Below are 24,286 nucleotides of genomic sequence, written 5' to 3'. Positions count from 1 at the left end.
AGCATGCCCCAATCAGATCTGTACCGTGCTGTGTGAATGGGAAAGTTGTGAGTGAAGTAATCTATTTAGGACATAAGGTGGGGAGTGGGAAAATCACCCCCTTATGGAGCAAGGTGGAGGCAGTGCAAGTGTGGCCTATCCCCTTAACCAAAAAACAAGTAAGGGCATTTCTAGGTGTGGCTGGTTTTTATAGGAAGTTTGTGCAAACTTTTGGGGAAATAGCAACCCCCTTGCATGAATTAACAAAGAAGAAGTGTTCTGAGCGTGTGGTATGGACGGATGAATGTCAGAAGGCTTTTGATTTACTGAAGCAAGCCTTGTGCCAAGGACCCATATTAATAGCACCAGACTATGAGAAACCATTCATCGTGGCTACAGATGCGTCGGACCTGGCGCTGGGAGTCATCTTGCTACAGGAGAGAGAAGGCACCAGACATCCAGTGGCGTACCTGAGTCGCAAGCTGACACCGAGGGAGAAAAACTATTCGTTGGTCCAAGAGGAGTGCCTAGCGGTCGTGTGGGGACTGAACAAGTTGCGCCCATACGTGTGGGGACGAAGATTCACAGTGACTACGGATCATCGGGCCTTGTTATGGTTGCAGACTATGAAAAACCATAACACTATGCTGCAGAGGTGGTCCTGGGCCCTACAGGACTATCAAGTGGACTTCCAGTTCATAAAAGGCAAGGACAATGTACTGGTCGATGGACTTTCCAGGCAAGTGGCTGGGACTGCAGTGACGTGACCAGACAGAGGAACAAAGAAAGACATTTTCCCCATAGAGACTTTTATTTGTTAATGCGACGTATAAATCCTGGAACAGGAATAATACTCTGCTGTTGTTTAAGGGGGGGGGGGAATGTGATGTTCCTATATTAATGTATATATGGTAAGTGTTGGTTGTTTAGAAGATACATGGTAAGTGGAGTGAAAGAGGGGGAGTGAATGGGCAGTAGAATGCAAGATGATTGGCTGAGTGTTTAAAATGGCTGAATGTATAAAAGGAAGAGTGAGAGTGGAATCTGGGGGGGAGAAGAGAACTGAGTGGGTTGCTTGGTGGGGTTTAGAGAGTTGTTTACCAGGAGGGAGGTGGAGTTCGGATTAGTATTGAGTAAAAGCATATGCTTGTGTGCCTTAAGAAGAAATCTTGTTAATCTTGTTAGCTTTGTTATCTGTAATAAATACTTAATTTGGTTTACCAAAGGCCTGATCCTTGGCTGGGGTTTCACTTTAATATGACCACAGTATCTTAAGAGTAAACAACTAATTTAAGGAAAGAAATTAAATCCAAACATTCTGAATGTTCATAAAAACACTTTAATAAAAATCACCTGAATGTTTCCTTTTATGAACACTACTGTCCATTTCCATGTAATTATTGGCAGACAAATGTAAAATGGTCGAGAATGTAAACTAAGCATTCCTTTCACGCATTTAGAACCTGGTCTTTGTACTAATAAAACCTATATGCTTGACATTCTTTATATCTAGCTTTATTTTCTGCAACTTTGCTCAAGGATTGAAACATTTACTTTGATAGCTCCTCATTCTACACAGATGATAAACACAAAAGGAATCAGTTTTCAAGCTGTCCAACAGCCCATTTGGGACCAAGAACAGGCTTTCATTCATCTTATATGCCTTGGTTCTCTTTCCTGCAGTCGTCACTTTGCAGTGTGTGTTGTGGGACACAGACTTTTTCATCTGAGCAGTAGTAGGGTACAATAATCTATATGAGGCATGTATAGATGAAGACAAGAAGAGGGCAACTCTATTTTTTCTTTAATTTACTTCTGCTGGCTTTGAATTGGTTTATTCCCAAGGCAGCTGAATTTGTCCAACAAAAATGTTTTAAAAATCCCTTCTGTTCCTTCACAGACTTAACAGAAAAGAAAGATTAAATAAACTTCCCAGTAACCAATTCCGACCCCTAACTTGTTTAAATGGAAGAAGTTCAAGGGCTAAGCAGCACATTATGCACAAATACATGCTTCAGAGGAATGATGAAGAAATGGTATGAGAAGGTGCTTAATCTTTTCCCCATCTGCTGTTTTTCCACTCCAAATGTAGGTAAGCATGCACTTTGACCACCAGGGGGAAAAAAAAGACGGTTTCAGTTGTGATTTAGAGCAGAGAAGTGGTGGGTGGTGAAAGTATTAACCTCCTCCCCCAGCTTCTCCATTCAAGATTATCCTGAGTCCCAAAGCTGATTGTAGGCATGTAGTTATTCTGGCTTTCCTCTACTTTTATTCCTCTTAACAGGAAATTTCAAGCACCCCACCCACTTGTTGAAATAAATAAAGGAATGTCCAGCCTCTGCTTTACAACATAGGATGTCAAGAAAATGGTGTTTCAAAATGGAAATCTGATTATTTGGCCACCTTCTATTTGAATCTGATCATAAACCCATTTTCGATTGCAGCGACACTCTGCGCCACATTTGGTGGAATTGCATTTAGGGCAGGGGTAGAAGCAGCCCAAGCAGTTCTTCTCTAGGCAGTCACACAAATCTGTTTTACTGGAAAGCAGCCGGCCATGTTTGTCATATTTCTTCACGGTTCTATAAAAGAGAAAATAGGGAATCTTTATTGATTTTTAGAGTATGGAGCAAATAAAAATAGAAAAGTCACTGCAAAAAAAAAAAAGCTCCAGTACTTCCTCTTAATACTCCTGTAACATACAGAAAAAACCACTTTTGAATCTCAAGCCTGAACTCAGGGAAAATTAACTAAGTCCTATTGAAAAGGATGAGTTGGGGATTGCTTTGACAGACATCAAAGGAAGATTTTTCCAGATAATATCTACATGGCAACAATGACTCTTATCAAGATTTGCAGTTAAAGCTCTACAGCCATGTAAAAACAACCATCATTTGTGCACTTAGAAAGGGACCCTAAAACAAACTAAGGTTCAATTGATTATTCAGCAGGGGACTACTAGATAAGTTAGCTACAAAGACTGGCTGGCACAATTTATTTATTTATTTTGTTAGTTGCTTTTCTTCACAAAAGTGAACCCAAAGCGATGGTCAATCATTAAAAAACTTAAAGCCAGTATAAAAATTTAAACAAAACAAAGTTTAAAAATCCATAAATATAACAACATAAATATAACAACCAACACCCTACAAGAGGTCACAACAAGAGCCCTCCAAAAGTCTTCCGAAATTAGTAGCCAAATGCCTGGGAAAAGAGAAATGTTTTTGCCTGGTGCCTAAAAATAAATAATGATGGCACCAGGCATGCATCCCTGGGGGGAGCATTTCATAAGCGGGCAGCTACCACTGAGAAGGCCTGCTCTCATGTCGCCACCCTCCGCACTTCCCTTGGAAAGGGCACATGAAGAAGGGCCTCAGATGCCAAATGCAGGGTCGTTGCTGGTTCTTACGGGAAGAGGCAGTCCTTGAGGTATTGGGGCCTGGAGCTGTATAAGACTCTATAGGTCAAAACCAGCACTTTGAATTGAGTCCGGAAACTAATTGGTAGGCAGTGTAGTTGTGCCACAATTGGTGTTATGTGCTCAAACTATCTTGACCTGATCAGTAATCTGGCTGCTGAATTCTGCACCAGCTGCAGTTTCCGAACTGTCTTCAAAGTCAGCCCCTTATGTAACACACTGCAGTAATAAAGCTTATTCCAATCCAAACTAATGGGAAATAGATAATTGCATTCCTGTATTGTCTTGCAAATTGCATGTTTAAAAATAAATTAGAGAGGTCCTAGATTTTTATCTTGATGGGCCAACTATCAATAAGTCTAATACACACACCCATCAACAGAATTCCCAACTACCATCAATTACAGTTTGCTTGGATTCAGCCACATTTTTTGTCCTCATCCAGTTTATTAGGGCCTCCAAGTACCCGTTCAAAGACATTATTGCTCCCAATTGAAATGAAGAACAAAAATGGAAATGGGTGAGAACACTTTTGTCCAACTCTCTGGACATTTCTCCTGTGGTTTCTTACATTAAATAAGATGTGTGAAGAAGGGGAGAGTAAAAGATGTTAGCTGTCCATTACTATACTTTTATTATAATCAGAAAAATTCTAAGCCAGTTGAGGAGAGTGACTTGAACTGCCAACAAATCCCTATGAGTGGAACAATAAGTTATGAGATTCTCTTTTCTGGACTTTTCTCTTTAAAACAAACAAACAATGCAGCTGCTTGAGGCTACTGAAAATTCTGCCCCCAGCTGCTTAACTTCACAAGGGAAAATATACAAACCCATATATCTTCACTTAGGGCAGGGGTAACTAACCTGTGGCCCTCTGGATGTTGTTGGATTCCAACTCCCATCATTCCTGACCCCTGCCATGCTGGCTGGGGATGATGGGAGATGGATTCCAACAACATGCGGAGGACCACAGGTTCCTCACCCTTGCGTTAGGGGAAGGGGAAAATTTTCCGCTTTAGGGGAGGCAATTTTCTGCTGAAAACTGGTGCAAAGAAAAAAGGAAAACTCCCTTCTTCCCCTTCAAAGTGCAGCCACAGCAGATAGAAAAATAATTCTGCCTTCAGATAAGCCAGTAATACTTGCGATCAATTGTACTGAAGGCTGTCGAGAGGCCTAGGTATCATCCTGGTTGCTCTCCAGATAAACATCGCCTGCTGGGGCTACTAAAATATGTTGGTATATGTTGGGGGTGTGGGGAGAACAACAGAAGATGGTTATTACCATTGTACAAGAAGTGAATATTGACCTACTACCAACTATGTGCATATTTACTCAGAATCAAATTCTAATGAGTTCAGTGAGACTTCCAAGAAAGCATACATAGAACTGCAGCCTTATATTTTAAAAATCTGGACCCAGCCTTATCATAATTCTTATGGCAGTCTGTCATTACTCCCAATTTAAAATACAGAATAAACTGGATGCAGCACCTTACTTACTTCTTTGTATTATTAAAACAATCCTGGTTTATCATTGACATGCAGGCTTTCTTCTGCTGCTCCCTGGTTTCAGGGTTGAAGTCTGCTAATAGTGGTCCTGGATTCTGAAATGCCAGACATTTCAGCTGACGTTCTATTTGTTGCTATGAGAAAAGAGGTGATCATATATTATAGTGATACAATGCTCTCAGTCAGGCAGTGGACCCATTTCAAATCAGATCCAAACTTAAAAGATCCTGGGCCTAACTTGAGAAAGCATTTTTAAACAGGAAGGTATTCACATTCTGACCTACAGGAATACCCCTCATTAACGTACGCAATGGGTCCAGAGTGAATACATAAACCAAAAATGTACTTAAAGTGAAGCACTACCTTTTTTCACTTATCAATGCATATACTGCACTGCAATCGTCATATACGGGCATAACTGATGTAAATAACGCATTTATAACTAAAATAAACACAGTAGGCCTTATTTTAAGAAAAAGTTTGTAGTTGGAAACTGATCGGGCGGTGGCGTCATGCCATTAAGTGTCCGTTCTTGCGAAGCGAGCATACGTAAACAGGGGAATGGTGCTACTGTAAATATGTCCATACTCGCGAGTGTCCGTAAAGTGAAGGTCCGTATAGTGGGGTATTCCTGTACATCATTTGAAGTCTGCCGGCATAAGTATCACTAACATGTATTTATTTATTATCTGTTGGTCGCTTCATAATATAAATCCCCTAGATGACAGTAAATCAAATACAGCCACTTTTAAAATATAACAATGACACAAATTCATTCTAAAAGTTAAACAATACAAAAGAATAAAACAATCTCAACATAACAACTCATTATACACATCAGAAAAGCTAAAACCACTGTAAAAAAGTACAAACCAACCAACCTACAACAGCAGACATTAAATTAATTTAATTTAAAAAGTAATAAAAAGATATTCAAGGTCATTCAAAAGTGATTTATTCATAATTAAATTTATATCCTATCCTTCCTCCCAAAGGGAGCCTTTTAAAAATAATTTTAAAACATCTTAAAAACAATTACAATATAGATGCAGACTGGGATAAGATATCTGCTTAAAAGCCTTGTTGAAAGAAAGTCTTAAGTAGGTGCCAATAAGACAACCGAGATAGCTCTTGGCTAATATTCAAGGGTAGGTGCCACAACACTAAAGGTCTGCTTCCTATGTTGTGAGGAACAGACCTCCTGATGAGATGGAATCAGCAGGAGGCCCTCACTTACAGAGCACAGTGATTAAGTGGATATATAAGTTATCAAAAGTTATGTAATAGTTACTAAAAGACCTGGGAGAATTTTAAAAAAGGCATTGTCTGGTGCTGAAAGGGGATTAAGGTGGGCACCAGGAGAGTGTTCACCGTAGGGGAGCCACCACCAAAACTGCCCTCTCTCTTGTAGCTACCCTCTGTACTTCAGAATGAGAAGACATTCAAGGAAGAGATGCTCCAGGCATTCCCCCAGCCTGTCTGCTGTGCTGGCCCCCGCGTGACAGTGGTGGATTGCTGGGTGCATAAAGGGAGGGAAAGTGGTTGAGGTTACCATTACAATACAACTGAAATCAGGGTGATAAAAAGCTGCCAGCTAATTCCTGTTGCTACATGGGGGAAGGATTAAGTGGCCCTTATTCAATAATTCTCCTTCCCTTTCTCCTGCCCACCATGGATACATGCTCAAGGAGGAGAATGATTATTTTGCTACAATGGCATAAATATGCATAAGATGTAGGGCATATGCAGTTTTAAAAATTATAACAAAGGCACAGCTTCCCTCATGTTGTCACAATATAGCAGACAGAGGGGATGGCAAACACTGAGGTAGGGAACAACTAATGCAGAAAGGAGAAGCTAAGTGTTACCACGAATGTCAGCTAGCACCATCACCAACCTCTCCTCCTCACTAGGCAAGCCAACTGCACTAACTGCAACTCGAAATGAAAAACAAAATCATTATAAACCAGCACTTAAGGACGTCATTCACACATAATACTAAGCCAGAGTCAGAAATAAACCATGGCTCACTGTGAATGAGCAGCGTGCTTATGCACACTGCTCACTCCATCCTGCCTACTTATAGGAGAAACTGGCCATGAAACTTGATGTTAAATGTGAACCACGAGTGGAAAGTAAAGAACAGCCTTGGGAAGGAATCCACTTGTACTTTATTAAAAGAGAACAAACCACAAGCATCGGTTCACAAGTAATACTAAGCCAAGCTTGTTGTTTGCCCCGGAGGCAAGCAGGATGGTGTGGGTGTGACTGAGCATCTTGTACCAGCACGCTGTTTGTTCACACTAAGTAACAGTTTGTTTCTGACTATAGCTCACCATTATGTGCGAGCCAGGCCAAAAGGAAAAGACAACAAAGAAAATACAGGAAGGCAATGGTTTTGGAGGAAACATCATCTGGACCACTAATAATAAATAATAAGCAAATTATGTCAATGGAGAAAAACACTATTGTGGAAGCAGCCTAAATTCTTTAACATTAGGCAGGCTTGATAGTTGAGTCGCTCACTTGGGTTAAGTTTGTGATCGCTTAAGAGAACCTCAATCTCCCTAGGTGTCAAGACAAGCCGTTTCTCCCCTTCACACCACATAAAAAGTACTAGTCTCATGACCCAGGACTGCGACACTGTATCCTCAGGGGAAGAAGCCATGGATACAGAGGATATATCTGACCAGGAGGAAGATGTGTCCTCTATGAGTCCACATGTGACATGCCTACCACCTCAGGAGTTCCAGCACCAGAGGAACCCATGATGTCAGTGCCTCTCCAGCCTGAAGAAGTCACATTACTGTCTTCAGACACTAAGGACTCCACCTCAGAGGCCATAGTAGAACTACCTACTCTGTGCTATCAAGTCCACAACTCCTAAAATAGACTGGATGCCTTTAACTGGCTCCACTCACCAGTGGTAGGGCTAGCTGCTCAAAGGAAGCTGCAGTCCCATTTAAAGCTCTGCTGGTTGAAGAAACATGAAAGCCCACCTTGACTGGTTTCTAGCCTAGACACTACTTTGGAGTTATCCAGGGTATTACCCACCTTGCTTGTTTGCCTTTTGGGCCTCTGCTCTGTCTGCCCTTGCCTTGCCAGAACTTGACCTTTGCTTAACCTGACTTTGCTTCCTGGATCTTTAACTGATCCTGGCAACATGTGACCTGGTATCCCTGGACTCTGTGCCTAGCATAAGCCCTCACTTGAACTAGTACCCCATTCCACACTTGGGACCATTGCCTAGGAGAGAGCAACTGTCTCCACGGTAGATCATATATATTGCAAAGCTCTGAAGTCTGAAAAAGGAAGGGAAGGGAAGGCCATAGCTTTGCATCCAATGGATCCCTAGTTCAAATTCTGGCATCTCCAAATAGGGCTGAGGAAAACTAAGAGCCTGGCCACGACCCATCAGCGTAGACAACACTGTAGATGGACCAATGGTCTAACTTGGTATAAGGCACCTTTTTATGAACCTATCATGAGTGCTGCAGCTTCTACAGACTTTATTTTGTAAAGCTGGTTGCTTGTCAAAGAAAGTGGTTGATGTTTCATCAGTAGGTGCTAATGGTAGGAGATTGCCTCTTCATAGCTGGGATTTGCTTTCTAGCTTTTGGAATGATTACACTCATCAGAGCTTGGAGAAAAAAAGAGACACAAGCAGGAAAAAGGCAAAATTGCCATATGACTGGTCAAAGGCAGAGAGTGTAAGAGGTTTTAGCTACAGTGGAACTGGGCATGCAGCCTTCCAGGTACTTGCACAAGTTGCTGTTTGGGAACTTGATGCCAGTTGTCAGAGTGCTAGTTTGCAAGTTTTCTTTACACACTGTAGAAACAGACACTGTAAATCTCTGGAGCTCTCTCCAAAAACAAAACAAAACCCTAAGTGCTATGGCACAACTTCTAGAATATCTCATGAGGAGCATGCACCATATGCATACAGCATCTTTTCCAACAACTATGATAGAGGCCCACTGAAGTGTAACTTGAACTAGAAGACACAGGACCAGTTCACATAATATTTTTGTTCATGCAAGCAGTTCAAAGTGTCTTCATCTGACAGTTAAGAAATATACATCCTCAGCTTTTCCTGCAACTGTAGTAGAATTTTTCTAGCTGCTCCAATCACAAGGATTGCTGTGTACAATAGACACAGCCCAACAAGAAGATTTTTGTTCAAGTCCTTGTAGTGAATGGGACATGGACATTAGTGTTCTTGCATAATCCCTATTCAATGCAATGAAGCATATGCAGGAAAACTTCTCACTGGAATGTTCCCTACATCTGTGATTGCCTTGTTCACAAATAAGGTTCCTCCCCATGAATATTCTTCTGAAATAAAACTGTTTGCGTGAACAGAAGTAGTAGTAGCAGCAGTAGTAGTACCATAACCTCATGTAAAGTAGCCTACAAGAGGAAATGTTGAAACTCTGCTACTCTCTGCTTTGTAGCTGCCTCCATACTCTTACCATCTTCTTTTTCCACTGATCCCCTTTGCCTGGCAACTGAAGAATCTGAAGGCAAGGAAAAGGCATAGAAAGAATCATTGATACAAAACAAGAAAATAGGCAGAGGGCTACAGCAAAGCAGTGAAAAGACCAAGTGAGCCAAAGCTAGGAAAAGTATTTCAGAGTAATTATTCTATTTTTTTATTTTCTTTTTTTTTTAGAAGCAAGAGGGAGTTGAATTTGGATTTATAATGGAATGATGGTAAGCTAGTATATATGCACAAATCTAAATGGTGGAAGCTAAGAACAAGGTCCTACATATTTAGACTTTTTTTAAAAAATCTAAGTCAGTTATTGACTTCTGTATTGGTTTAATTGTCGAACTGAAGGTGGTGAGGAAAAGAGGATAAGGCAAATAAGGATTCATTCTAATTATGAAATTCAGTTGTCAAAGGTAACATTGGATTTCATTGTTTAAAAATCAGTCTTAAAAGGCTTGCACAATGGAAGCAAAATGATAAAGATTAACACTGAAGGACAAAATGCAGTCTACCAAATCACATAGACTTCTGCTTGATGATCTCTGCAATGAGGTGCCTATGTGGCTAAAAATATGTCCTCTGCCTACATTTGACTGTACTGCTCTCAAATAGACTGCACCTCTCGGTTTTAAGCTAAGCTTCAGATTCTGTTTCAGAGGTTTTTAATTTATTTGTTATAGTTTTTACTGTTTTATGCTGTATTTTAATGTTGTTGTTTTCGCTTTGTGTGCCATCCAGAGAACTCCTGTTATGGGGCAGCAATATAAATGAAGTTAATAAATAAATAATAAACACACACACACAGTTTATTTATTTATTATTTATTTATTGCACTTGTATACCGCCCCATAGCCGAAGCTCTCTGGGCGGTTTACAGCAATCAAAAACATTAAAACAAATATACAATTTAAAACACATATTTTAAAAACAATTTAAAACACAATTTTAAAATTTAAAACAATATAAAAACAATTAAAACAAATCTTTAACAAATCTATTTGCAAGGGAGTTATTGGAGCCAATGGGATCACCTTAACTGGTTCAGTCTGGGTGGCTTGATCAACTTTTAATGGCCTATCTGATATTTCAGCTAATAGCTTCAGGTCTGCCATTGGTCCTGATGTCTCCATTAACAGTGATGGTCCCTCATCCAGTGGCAGCATTACCTTTGAAAGCCAAAACTCAACATTTGTCAAATCAGAGATTGTCGAAATATGAAAATTTGCTTTTAACCCCAGCCCATGTCACAGTTCAGCGCTGTGCGAGTCTCAATCCAGCTACCTTGATCCCTATTCCTGAGGAGGGGTTAGGTGAAGTGGCTCATGATTGTGTAACAACAGTGGAACTAATCAGTAGGCCAAGACCTGACCTAAGGGAAATGCCTCTCCCAAACCCAGAGTTAGTTCTTTATACAGATGGGTCATGCCTCAGAGATGATAAGGGTGATCTATCAGCAGGTTATGCGGTCTGCTCTTCCTTTGAAGTATTGGAGAGTGCACATTTACCTTTGGTAAGGTCTGCTCAAGTGGCTGAATTAGTGGCCCTGACTCAAGCATGCAAAAGAGGGACAGGTTTGTCTGTAAATATTTATACTGATTCTGCATATGCTTTCAGGACTGTTCGCAATTTTGGGCATTTCCCACAGTTTGAACCTACAACACATTCTCTCTGAGTTCTGCATCCCCTCTCCTATTAAAATGAAAAAAGTACACATCACATTGTTGATAGCACCACCCATCCACAATTTCCCTTGTCCCACAAACAGCCCTGTCAGCAGGAAGACAGGTGAGAGATCAGAACAGGCCAAATATGTGGCACTTGGAATCAAGAACTGCTAAATGGCCAAGGTGGAGGGATCCAAACCCAAAAGGCAGATCAAGGCATTGAATATCCAGGTTCCAAATAGATTTCTGAGTGATCCGCTGACTAGAACATTTACATGTAATTTATTTTATTTATTTTATTTATTTATTTGTTAAATTTCTATACCGCCCGACTAGCATAGCTCTCTGGGCGGTGTACAACAAAGAAATATAAATATACACAATAAAATCCAAAAAAAAAAATTCAGTGCAAGGAACATATAAATAAACATCCACAAGTCTAAAAATCAGTTAATCATATTAAAAGACTAAAAAAGACTAAAAAGCCTGAGAAAAGAGGAAGGTTTTGACTTGGCGCCGAAAAGATAGCAATGTCGGCGCCAAGCGTACCTCGTCGGGGAGACTATTCCACAGTTCGGGGGCCACCACTGAGAAGGCCCTAGTTCTTGTTATCATCCTCCGAGCTTCCCTATGAGTCGGAACTCGGAGGAGGGCCTTCGATGTGGAACATAGTGTACGGGCAGCTTCATATCGAGAGAGGCGTTCCAGCAGGTATTGTGGTCCTGCGCCGTATAAGGCTTTATAGGTCAAAATCAGCACTTTAAATCTGGCCCGGAAACATATTGGTAGCCAGTGCAGGCAGGCCAGAACAGGTGTTATATGTTCAGACCGCCTAGTTCTCGTTATCAGTCTGGCCGCCGCATTCTGCACAAGCTGCAGCTTCCGAACTGTCTTTAAAGGCAGCCCTACGTAGAGCGCATTGCAGTAATCCAATCGAGAGGTTACCAGAGCATGGACAACTGAGGTAAGGTCCTCCCTGTCCAGATAGGGACCTAGCTGGGCCACCAACCGAAGTTGGTAGAACGCATTCCGTGCCACCGAGGCTACAAGGGCCTCAAGTGACAGGGAAGAGTCTAAAACGACTCCCAAACTACAAACCTGATCCTTTAGGGGGAGTGTAACCCCATCCAGGACAGGGTATGTATCCACCATCTGACCAGAGAAACCATCCACCAGCAGCATCTCAGTCTTATCAGGATTGAGTCTCAGTTTGTTAGTTCTCATCTAGTCCATTGTCGCGTCCAGACAACGGTTCAGCACCTCGACCGCCTCACCTGAAGAAGATGAAAAGGAGAAGTAGAGCTGCGTGTCATCAGTGTACTGATGACAACGCACTCCAAAACTCTGGATGACCGCGCCCAACGGCTTCATATAGATATTAAAAAGCATGGGAGACAAGACCGAACCCTGCGGGACCCCATATTGGAACCCACGGGGTCGAGCAATGTTCCCCAAGTATTATTTATATTCCACCCTTCCTCCCAGCAGGAGCCCAGGGCAGCAAACAAAAGCACTAGAAACACTTTAAAAATAATAAAAAACACACTTTAAAATATATTAAAACAAAACAACTTTAAAATCATTTTTTAAAAAGCTTTGAAGAGATCTTTAGAAAAGGTTAAAAACATGTTGTTGTTTTAAAAAAAGGTTTAAAAACATATTAAAAAGCAATTCCAACACTGAAGCAGACTGGATAAGGTTTCTACTTAAAAAGCTTGTTGAAAGAGGAAGATCTTCAATAGGCACCGAAAAGATAACCGAGATGGTGACTGTTATTTAGGGGTAGGAAGTTCCACAGGGTAGGTGCCGCCACACTAAAGGCCCATTTCCTATGTTGTGTAGAACAGATCTCTTGATAAGATGGTTAGGAGTGCCTTTTACCAGCTTTGGCTGACAAGACAGCTGCAGCCATTTCTACACTGGAATAGCCCGACCCCTGTGGGACCCCACACTGGAGAGCCCACGGTGTGGAGTAATGTTCCCCCAGCACTACCTTCTGGAGACGACCCGCCAAGTAGGATCGGAACCACTGCCAAGCTGTACCTCCAACTCCCAACTCCGCGAGCCTCTCCAGGAGGATACCATGGTCAATGGTATCAAAAGCCGCTGAGAGATCAAGGAGAATCAACAGAGTAACACTCCCTCTGTCCCTCTCCCGACATAAGTCATCATACAGGGCGACCAAGGCTGTCTCAGTGCCAAAACTGGGCCTAAAACCCGATTGAAATGGATCCAGATAATCGGTTTCATCCAATAGCGCCTGGAGCTGGCCAGCAACCACTCGCTCCAAGATCTTGCCCAGGAATGGAACATTCGTGACTGGTCTGTAGCTATTAAGATTTTCAGGATCCAGGGAGGATTTTTTCAGAAGTGGTCTCACTACCGCCTCTTTCACGATGGCCAGGGACCACTCCCTCTCGTAAAGAGGCATTTATCACTTCCCTGGCCCAGCCGGCTGTTCCAACCCTGCTAGTTTTTATAAGGCAAGAGGGGCAAGGATCTAGAGCAGAGGTGGTCGCACGCACCTGTCCAAGCACCTTGCCCACGTCGTCGAGCTGAACCAACTGAAACTCATCCAATAAAACATGACAGGACTGTGCTCCGGACACCTCATTCGGATCAACTGCTATAATCTGGGAGTCTAAGTCCCGTCGGATGCATAAGATCTTATTTTGGAAGTGCCCAGCAAACTCATTACAGCGGGCTACTGATGATACTATCATGTCCTTAGGGCCAGAATGAAGTAGCCCGCGGACAACTCTAAAAAGCTCCGCTGGTCGGCAAAGAGATGACTTAATAATGGCAGCAAAATGTTGTTTTTTTGCCACCTTCACCGCCCTTGAGTACAGCTTTGTAGAGGCACTTACCAATGCATAATCAATAATCAACTTCAAGGTCCAGTTTCTACATTTTAGAAAAATATTATACCTTTTGAAAGATAGAAATAAATAACTGTTTACTCAGAAGTCATACCTGTTGTTTTGTGCAAGTGCTGCTCCCTCCTACCAGTTCCCTTGGTGCAGATTGTTCTCCTGCAGGACAATTTCCTTCCATATAATCATCCATTTTCAAAGACATGCAAAACCTGAAATGGCAGCTACACAAGATATACAGGTGAAAACATATGTCAGACTTTAGACAGGTAACATTTTAGACTTCATTTAAAGACTTGATCATGACTTGTTTGAGATAGTAGCAAAGGAACATTTTCTGGGAAACATGTACCTATCCACAGAACCAAGGACCTTTCTTTCCCAAAACAATTGAACCCAGACCCTTTATTATTCCCTCTTATTTACATTTTAAAAAATCCTCTGCAAGAATTCTTCATTGCTACATGTTAACTCTTGCAAGAATAATACTTATACAACTTTGGAAGTCACAACTTAGATCTTAAAAACAAAACAGTAGACTAAGACTATTTGAAGGCTGCTTTAAGTAATAAAATTATTAGCAAAACCAGCAGTGATTCTTGTGGTACCTTAAACACGAATATATTTATGATGACATAAGCTTTCATGGACTAGAGTCCACTTCATCAGATGCTTATGCCAAATGTGTTAGTCTTTAAGGTGCCACAAGGCTCTACTGATTGTGCTGCAACAGACTAACCACTCTGGAAATTTCCACATCAGAAATTACCAGTGACAAGTATTAAAAAGTTATTGAAGACTCTAGACCATAATGGGCTACAAGTGACTACTTGGCTGACTACCCAAACCTCTGACCATCCTTACCACCAATTCCAACCTCACCCCCACCCCTCTGGCATCTGCAGGGTGCCTCCTGACATGGACCCCGGAACAGGGGGGCAGGGGGGGCTCAAGCCCCCCATAAGACTAAGGTTGGGTGAGCTGAGCCCCCCCTGAAATGACCAGGCAAAATTGATAGTGGTTGATAGTTGCATTTCTTCCCCCCAGGCTTTTGTCCCATTATTTGGGGTGTATTTTGTTCATAAAAGGGGCTCATACACCGTAGAAAGGAACACTTTCTCTTTAAAAGTACTTTAATTGAGCTAACAGAGGGACTGCTTCTTGGAGCTGGGAGAACTCAGGGAGGAGAGCATTGCAGCAGCCATTTTTAATCTGTATGTTGGAGTCCTACTGAAGATTAAGAACAAAGGCCTTCAGCACGGTGACTCAGTATCGTTCTTGAGTGAGTATAATGTTTTACAAACATCAGTTTGAACTAAATGCTGCTCATATACTACAGCTGAAATTGTGATAAAGAATCAAATACACAGGATTCTCAAATTTCCAAACAGTTTAACATAAGCAGGTTCACTAACTTAATGCAATTAGTTTCATAAGTAGAGATTGTACTTTATATTCACTAATAGGCAAAAAACCTTGCAGTTTAAGAATGTACCTATAGCCCACAGCTATTTCTATCAAACTTTAAAAAACACAGAAATTGGGCAGCTATAGTGAATGCACCAGGGGAGCAGGAGACCTGACCTCCTCTCCCAGATATTGGACTGCCCTACAAATTTGTAACAATGCAAACACATTTTGGGTTGGTCTTTCACAGTCCAAATCCACTTTCTGTGTAGCTTTGAAGAATTTGGTACAAAATCCTTGGTAAATTTGAAACACCATTTGGGCTAAATACATCCATAGCAGTGTTTAGGCCATGCGAAGAGCTTGCAAGAACCCTACAAGGCACCAAATACAGTGCAGCAGGGGCAAAGCAAGCAGCAGAAATGCTTATTGTACTTGTCAAACCTAAGATCAGGGAGTGCATTTGAAACAATTTGGCAAGACACAAATATTGCTGCCAGGTAGGGTTGCCATATTGCCCGGATAGCCGGGTTTTACCCGGATTCTATGCATGCCACCCGGCGCCCGGCTAGCCCCTTACGTGGCCCGGATTCTCAGCTTTAATTTTAAAAAAAAATAAGTTTCTAGGTGGTCCGGTTCTCGAGATATACATAAAAACGTCAGCCACCCCCCTCGACTGTTAAATCTTTCTTTAAACAGTACTGTACTATAGCACTTTGTAGCTTTAACCCCGCCCGTTCAGCATTGCAGCCAATCAGGGATTGTGTTTCAGTTTCATTGACCTCAGGCAGTGTCTAGAAAACAAAATGGTGGTTTCACACACACACACACACACCCGTTTATCTGAAAATCTCATAAATTGGGTAAGTATATACATTTCAGTTTTTTTTCCTCTTGTGTGCAGGAGTCAGACCTTGGGCAGTGTTTTGAAAACCTTCCCAATACTTGCTTTTTGTAAAAGCAATGCTAATCCCATATGCCCAAAGTAAATCCCATTTAATTCAATAGGACTTACTTTGAGTAGACATGTTATGAATGTGCTGAAAATCAATGGGACTTTGGAGTGAATGTAAAAAAGAATTATGTTTGTGTTCTAACTCTTTCTGTCTCCAGTCCAATTTTAAAGCAAGTAGGCAGGGCTTACTTAGGTATTACAGTTTTTATTCTGTAGGACAGTAATACTGATTTTTTTAAAACTAATACTGATTTTTCTGCAATGACCAACTGGTTTGACAATAAACTATTATATGGGCTGTATGTATTTATACATCTGCTGTGTGTGAGTGTGCATGTATGGAGTCTTTCCAACACCCCTGTGAGGTAGGGTTGGAAACCAATGCAGCTCACAACAAGAAATAAAGCCATTTAAAATCCAATGACCATAAAACAAGTATAAACAGTTGCAAAACAGCGTAAAGTGGCATGATTCGGAATTTTGGGTTGTGTGAATGAAGTTGCTTATCACTTGAGGTTGCAGTTCTGTCCCTGTTTGAATAAGCCCCACTGAATACGCTGGGACTTGCTTCTGAATAAATAAACTTAGGATTGCACTATAAATATCTTTACAGTTTGTGTAAATAATAAATATATTTGATAGTCATGCTTATATACATATTTCTTCATTTATCATATTTTTGGTTTTTGGTTAGGAATCCTGACTGGTTGTGAGATGCTTAGTTTTTTGCCTTACTCATAGGAATCTTGTTGTGGTTGGTATGGTATTACATTTAGGAAAGTGTTACTGCCTTCTGTGTTTTTTTTTCCTATTTGCATTTCACTTATCTTTAAATTCACTCCGTTACAGCCATAGAAGCAACAGCAGCATATGCAAGATAATTAACTCCCATTAGTGATAAGAACAAGAATTTATAATTATTATTTCAATTAAAACAAGAGGCTTATCAATACTTTGAAGAGGACCAGATATTTATTTTCTTTCTGAGCCCAGGACTGGGTCTTTCATGATGCCCGGTGGGGGGGGGGGGCGAGCAGGAGAGTAGTCAAGAAGACAGACATCCTGGCATTGGTAATCTAATTAGCAAGGTATGTGTGGGGTTGTTGCACACTTCCAGGCCCTGTTTCATTTTGAGTATGGAGGTGGAACCTGTGTAGATGTGGTTGAGAAATTTTGAGTTAAGCAAAGCTCTGCTTTTATAAAACCTAAGAAACATACAGATACTTTGAATGTCTGAGTGCCTGCACCAGTGGAATACTGGAGGAACTTGTAAAACTTGCTGCAACAGTATTTAGAACTGAGCATGTGGTGTGAAAGACTCGTTTTCCTAACATTTTGGCTTGTTTTTCTCCACTCACCACATCTCTGAAATATATTGTATATGTTATGGTTAACCGTGCTGCTGCCCTGACTTACTTTATGTTTGTTGCTATTTTGTGTTTTTATTATGTTTTTATATTGATTGTGTATTTTTATTGTTTTTATTATATTTGTAAGCTGTGCTGAGCTCTGTTTTTAACAGCAAAAGGGCAGGATATAAATTCTCTTAATCAATCAATAAATACTCCCTAGTGTTGGAAACTAGGCATTTAAGGCTGAAAATGTTGCTTAAAAAAAAAAGATATCTCACATCTTTCCCCAGTTTTTGGTGGTAATTCCTAGGCACAAAAACAAAACAACTGGACAATCCAAATATTAATATGCAAATAATTTGCATAATATGCAAATTAGCCTGTCCGGATTTGTGGAACTGGAATATGGCAACCCTACTGCCAGGAAACTGGGCTTGAAGATGCCTGACATTTCAAGAGGTAGAAAACCGCCAGCATGTTTTGAGCATACAAAGACACCAACACCACCAGTGGTCCTGGATGCAAAGAAAACTCTCCAGAAGGATTCCTTTGATGTAATTGATCACATAACATCTGAAATCAAATGTCAGTTCAGCCAGCCTGGAATGGACCAACTAGTGAAACTGGAAAATCCTTTAGTAACTGCTGCATGTGGAAGACATTTCAACAGCACAGAAGAGCTCAGAGAGGCCCTTGGAGTTCACAGCTGTGACTTTGATTTGAACAGGCTTCTGGCACAACTGTTACTCCTCCCAACAGTCATTCCAACTGCTGAAGTAAAGACTATTGAAGGTATCTCATTGAGACAACAGCCTCAGACAGTCCGAAATCTCTTAGACCAAGTCGTCATGCTGGTACAGCTCTTACACACCATACCTGCATCAGCAGCATCAGAAGAACGTTCTTTCAGTGCTCTGAGGAGGGTAAAGACATACTTGTGTAATCACATGACACAGAAGCGCCTTACACATCTGCTCCTTCTTCATGTGCACAAGCAAAAAACTGGCCAAATTCCTTTGGAAAATATTATGAATGAATTCATCACAAGAACTGCTGAACGCCAAGCCACCTTTGGCTTAAGTGTGCCACAGTAATGTTTATGGTTTATTAAAAGACAAACAAGGCATCCATGGCACCTTAAAAACTCACAAATTTATTTAAGATGCAACAGACTCCTTGTTTGTGTTTTCATATCTCGGACGAACATGACCACCCCTTCTGAAACTATCTTTAGGGTTTGTTATTAAGTATAATACATGCCTGTTATTATATCCATGTTATAAATAATAGAATACAAGGAACACAGCTATACTATTTATTTTAAAATCTTTATTTTATTTATTACATATTTTAAGATCTTTTTATTTTATTCTTCAATTTAAAATTTATTCTAAGATCTTTTTATTTATTTATTTTAATTTATTGTACTTTTAATTTATTTTAAGATCTTTATACATCTTTATTTTAAAGATGTCATGTGAAGTTCCAGTAATAAATGGAAAGTTCCTAACATTGTACAAAAGATCTTGCTTTCTTCTTTTCCGACTCTGAAGCATAAACAGGTTAGTTAGAACTTACAAAGGGTATTCCATTATCCATAAGCATTCTGTAATTTTTACTTTGAGCAATTACTACTTATTTATTATTTATTTTATTTATTATTTAATTTGTATCCTGCCCTTCCTCCCAGCAGGAGCCCAAGGAGGCAAACAAAGCACTAAAAACACTTTAAAATATCATAAAAACAGATCTTAAAATACATAATATAATATGTCATATTATATTGATACACCCACATATCATCTTCCCTACAGTATAAAAAGAATCATGTATATTTAATATGTTTTAGTATACGTAGATATGGTGTGATACATATTAATTTAAATGTTATGAATTTTGTGTATAATAATGTGGATTGGTATACCCAGATCTGGCCTCTGAAATAGGCCACCTTGCTCAGTCAAATGGCAGGACCAATTCCAGCAGCATTGGTGTCACTGTGTTAATCTTCAGCTTAAATATGAGTTCTACTGTCTTTATATCTGCTATGCAGGACCACACATATATAACACAGTTAGGACTTCTTTGTTGTCTTCCCTCACAGCACTGTTATTTCCACGCATACCATCAACTGTCACTGAAAATATTTCACAGAGGTTGGAGACCTTCAATGGAGATTGGGGCCTGTCTGGTCATGCTGAAAGGCCTTGTGTCAATTTGGAATAAAAAACAGGTTAACATTTTTACATGCATATGCAAAATGTAATACGTAGTTAAACTGATATGCCATTAGGTGTCACTATCATTCTAGGAAGGAACAAGGACAATTCACAGAGATCTAGGAATTAAAAATATATGTGCTTCTTTTTGACAGACTATGGACTACTAGTTTCAGTTTCCATTCCACTTATAAATTAAATAAGTAAATACACTGTCAATGTTAAATGTTTGTCCCAGCTTTAAATTAGTAAAATTTACTAATTTAAATTAGTAAAAAATTATTACTAACACTTCTTTGGATACGTAACACACACCAATTCAAGAACTTCAGAACAAGCCACAATTTCTGCTGTTGCCCACAGCTCACCCCCAAATACCCACTTTGATTCCTCCATACCTCCAGGGCAACCTTACCATTAGGGAGAGTGAGACAATCACCTCAAGGCAGCAGATACTTGGGGGGGGTAGTAGCAGCCCCCATACCATTCCCTCTAAGCCCCCTGACAATTGCTTTCTGTTGAAGATCAGAGCTCTGTGTGTCACACAACCTATCATGCAGCCCTAAACTATCCTGGTGCTCTCAGGGTCAGTGGAAGATGTTATCCTATCGCCAGTATTGAAATCAGAATCAACAGCCGCTCCAGTCAGTAATGGGGTGGGGGAATATCTCCTTTACTTCAGGCAGCAAAATACCTTGGGCCAGTGCAGTTTCTTTCCCATAATCCTTCCCATCCTATCCTCTGCCACGACTTATCTGCACAGTTTACGTTTTTAACTTAACAGGAAAAAGACATTCCTCATTTGTATCACCAAGCGTCAGCAGTTCAGACTTACAAGGATTTCAGTATAGAGTCTTGATTGAAGCAAAATAACAATTGGCTTAATGCCACTCTAGGATGGCCATGTTTCCTATTTTACAGAAGACAAGCCTTTCTTTGAAGGTGCCCTTTGTCTGAAGGGCTATCTGGTCTAAGTCCAGATAAAAGATAAAGAACCATAAGAAGGGAGTGCAGGTCTTTTGAAAATGATCACCAGCAACTAGCACAGCAGAGATTACCTATAACAACCGTTCCTATTAAGGGGAGATGTATTGTATTTCTATCCAAATTATAGTAATTATTTCTCAGTTTGCATCTAGACATAAAAATGAGCATGTGCATATTTTAAGATCTCTGTCCTCTTTGAGTGATTCATTACCCTTTTCTGGTGATGCTTACGTGACCACCCTGGGCTGCTCTGGGCCACTGGGGCCTAGTTCTCACTGAGGTGATGATAGCTCTGAGGAATGTGTCATTTCAGGCAGCAAGTGGGGACTCACCTATTTAAATGTTCATTCAAACAAACAAAATATCTACACGTAAGTGAACATTTTGGGGAGAAGTCTAGCTGATGATCCTTTGCTCCAGGGCTTTTTTTAATATATAGAAAATTCAGTCATGTGAGCTCCCCCCTGCTATCTGAAGTGGTACAGCCCAAACAAAGACTTACCTTCTCAATGTAATCTGTTACATTTTCACTCTGAAGGCCACACTACACATTAAATGTGGTTCAATGATTCTTCCCCCACTGCATTTTTTTTAAAAAAGCAGTGATTGGTGGCTCAAGGGTTGAGCAGAAGACCAGCCAGTGGAAAGGGCTGTTTAGCCCTCTCTTTGCCAGCCTTCTGCTCCTGGGGTAGGGAGATACATAGACACTTCCTATTTTCCTCATTATGGATGGGAAAGCAGCTAAAGGGAGGATTTAAAGCAAGATGAGTGGCTGGGAAGCAAATGATCACACCTTCCCCCCCCCTCATGTGTCCTCCACTCAGCCCCAAACCCAGCACTGAACTAAAAAAAACTATTGGGAAAAAGAAACATGGAGCTGCACATAACATAGTTTGGCCCTGAGTTGCATTCATCAGCCACCCAGTCTGTATATTTGTGAAAATGTAAACCACCATAAAAAGTCTCAACTTGGATTTTTTATTATTGCCATCATCATAATCATTTATTTATTTGTCAGTCCATACAAAAATAGTCACCAGGAGACTTACAAACAGAATAAAAATACAGTTAAAACATAGCAGTCATTACACTAATAAAACGACAACTTCAAGAATCACCTCAACAACAGCATCAGTAAAACCAGAGCTTGGAAAAGTTACTTTTTTTAACTACAGCTCCCATCAGCCCCAGCCAGCATGGCCACTGGATTGGGCTGATGGGAGTTGTAGTTCAAAAAGGTAACTTTTCCAAGCTCTGAAAACATTAGCAGTATATGGGCCATAATAACCAGTCAAAATCCACCAAATATCTGGGGAAAGTGGAAGATCTTAATCTGACACCCAGACAATGTTTATTAACTGATAGCAGTATTTATATATCATCCTCTTGCAAAGCACCAGGGCGGAGCCAGCCAGGTGGACCTCATTGATAACAGCATTCCTTAAATTGGGGGATGCACAAAAAGGCCCTCCCCCGTGTTATCACTCTCTGGACTTTGCTCAGAGGGGGCACAAGGAGAAGGGTCTCAGGTGATGAGTTTCTGTCGGGAGAGGTGTTCTGTCAAGTATTGGGCCCTGAGTGGTATAGGGCTTTGTGGATTAAAACCAGTACTTTGAATTAGATTCAGAAATGTTTAGGCAATCAGTGCAGCTGTGCCAGAAAAAGTGCTATATGACAGCAATCCGACCATTGCCTTTTGTACCAGCTGAAGTTTCCAGACGACCTTCAAAGGCAGCCTCACAAAATGTTCATTGCAACAATCTAAACTAGAGGTTACCAGAGCATAGTTTTACACCAGCTCCGTCTATAGGTTTACAGAAGTATCACTTTGGCCACAGTTTCACCAATGTGTTGACAAAGCAGTTGAGAGAGCTTAGGTGGAATGGCACCTAAAATCTTCACATTAGAAACCTGATCATCCTTCCATAGCCAAACCAAATTTACAACTACAGAGCACCACTATTCTGAAGACCTGTAAGTCTGTAAGTGCCAGAAACTATAGTTATCAAGGGTGTAGTCATCTGAGGTCTCAGGGGGTGTTAGACCCCTTATTTGTTGGGGAACAGGATGGGTCCCAGCAGACTCTCTATGTCTCCAGGATCCTATGAGCAAATCAGCATGAAAGGAGAGTGTGTTAGCCACTGAGAAGAGTCTTCTGAAATGCTTCCTTGTCTTTTCCTGCTGATTGGAGCCAATCAGAATGAAAGGAAGTGAGTCAGCCACTGAGAGGACTCTTTTCAGTACCTAACATTCTCCCCTTTCATGCTTATTGGCTGCTAGGGACAGCTGTTGTTGTGAGAGAAAGCATCAACAAGGATCTCATTTTCAACTCAGCAGCTAAAAAAGGAGGGAGGGGTGTGGCTCTGACTATCATGAAGGGACCCTGTGTGACGCCCTTCCCTGGCTCTCCCTGTCAGGTTCCTACCTGCTCGTGGTTACTGCCTGTCGCTAGGCACCACCAGGGACTCCACCAGTCTGGACTGTCCTTTTTTATGGTTTCTCTCCCCGCTCTAGCATAGACCTCACCAGATCCCCCTGCTAGGCAGCACCACCAGTCACGTCCTATAACCCGTATTCCCAGAACTCTGCCTGAGTCTCTCTATCAGGTTACCTCTGTGACTGCGTGCTTAAACTGTCCCAATCCCTTTGTATCTATGCAGATAATCCTGGTTTGCTCTGAATACTTGTGGTGTTATTCTTCCCTTCCCCGCTGCCACCATTTGTCACTCTTCAGCCTTGGTATTTACCTTACCCTCCCTTCTGGTCTGTGAAACCCCAGCCTAGGATCAGGCCTTTGGTAAACCAAATACAGTATTTATTAAATAGCAAAGATAACAAGATTACTTTATAAAGGCACATAAGCATATGGTTTCTTCTATTGCTATGATACTTGTCTTAGTATTAATCCGAACGCCACACTCTCCTCACATCCACCAACTCTCCACACAATCTCCTCTCCAAACCCACCAAAACAACCCTCTCATGTCCACCCAGATTTAACTGTCATCCTTCCATTTATACTCTCAGCCATTCTAAACTCTCAGCCAATCATCCAGCATTCTACTGCCCATTCACTCCCCCCTCCTCTTTCATTCCACTTACCATGTATCTCCTATACAAACAGCACTTACCATATATACACTAATACAGGAACATCACACCCTGCACTTCTACATTTGCCACTACACTACTGTTAGGGATTAGGTATTATAATAATAATAATAATAATAATAATAATAATAATGATAATTTTATTTATTGGTCGCCTATCTGTCCAGGTTAGTGGACACTCTAGGCGACTTACAATAGCAAAAGCTATACATAATATACAATATACAAAACAACCACAGTCCTAAACAATTTAAAACCAATTTCCAATTAAAACATCATAAAATTAACCCTCCTCAATTCCATAGGCCTGCCTGAATAGCC

At 40.8% G+C, this 24,286-nt stretch overlaps 1 protein-coding gene across 2 annotated transcripts; it reads right to left on the bottom strand.

Moving 5' to 3' along the window:
• Positions 1–1,374: 1,374 nt before the first annotated feature.
• Positions 1,375–21,258, bottom strand: ARL14EPL (ADP ribosylation factor like GTPase 14 effector protein like). Of its 2 annotated transcripts, none has more exons than XM_061598968.1 (4): positions 21,187–21,258; positions 14,035–14,158; positions 4,897–5,039; positions 1,375–2,561 (listed from the first exon to the last, which is right to left on the bottom strand). In XM_061598968.1, exons 2-4 carry the CDS (start codon positions 14,137–14,139, stop codon positions 2,354–2,356), a joined length of 456 nt encoding a protein of 151 aa, XP_061454952.1. In that variant the 5' UTR covers positions 14,140–14,158; positions 21,187–21,258; the 3' UTR covers positions 1,375–2,353. The 2 variants fall into 2 exon arrangements, with proteins under 2 accessions (XP_061454952.1, XP_061454088.1); XM_061598104.1 differs by lacking the exon at positions 21,187–21,258 and adding an exon at positions 21,066–21,129.
• Positions 21,259–24,286: the final 3,028 nt, after the last annotated feature.

Source organism: Rhineura floridana, chromosome 1 (assembly GCF_030035675.1).
Source record: "Rhineura floridana isolate rRhiFlo1 chromosome 1, rRhiFlo1.hap2, whole genome shotgun sequence".
Lineage (NCBI taxonomy): Eukaryota > Metazoa > Chordata > Lepidosauria > Squamata > Rhineuridae > Rhineura > Rhineura floridana.
Note: the sequence above shows the minus strand (reverse complement) of the source record. Positions and strands in the feature narration are given on the sequence as shown.

Bases quoted from the DNA above. Each gene is read 5' to 3' on its own strand.
- ARL14EPL (XM_061598968.1), bottom strand. From the start codon at position 14,139: ATGTCTTTGAAAATGGATGATTATATGGAAGGAAATTGTCCTGCAGGA. The intron at 5,040-14,034 runs GTATGACTTCTG...CTTTTCTCATAG, and splicing joins GCACTTGCACAAAACAACAG to CAACAAATAGAACGTCAGCT. The intron at 2,562-4,896 runs GTAAGTAAGGTG...TCTCTTTTATAG, and splicing joins TGTTTTAATAATACAAAGAA to AACCGTGAAGAAATATGACA.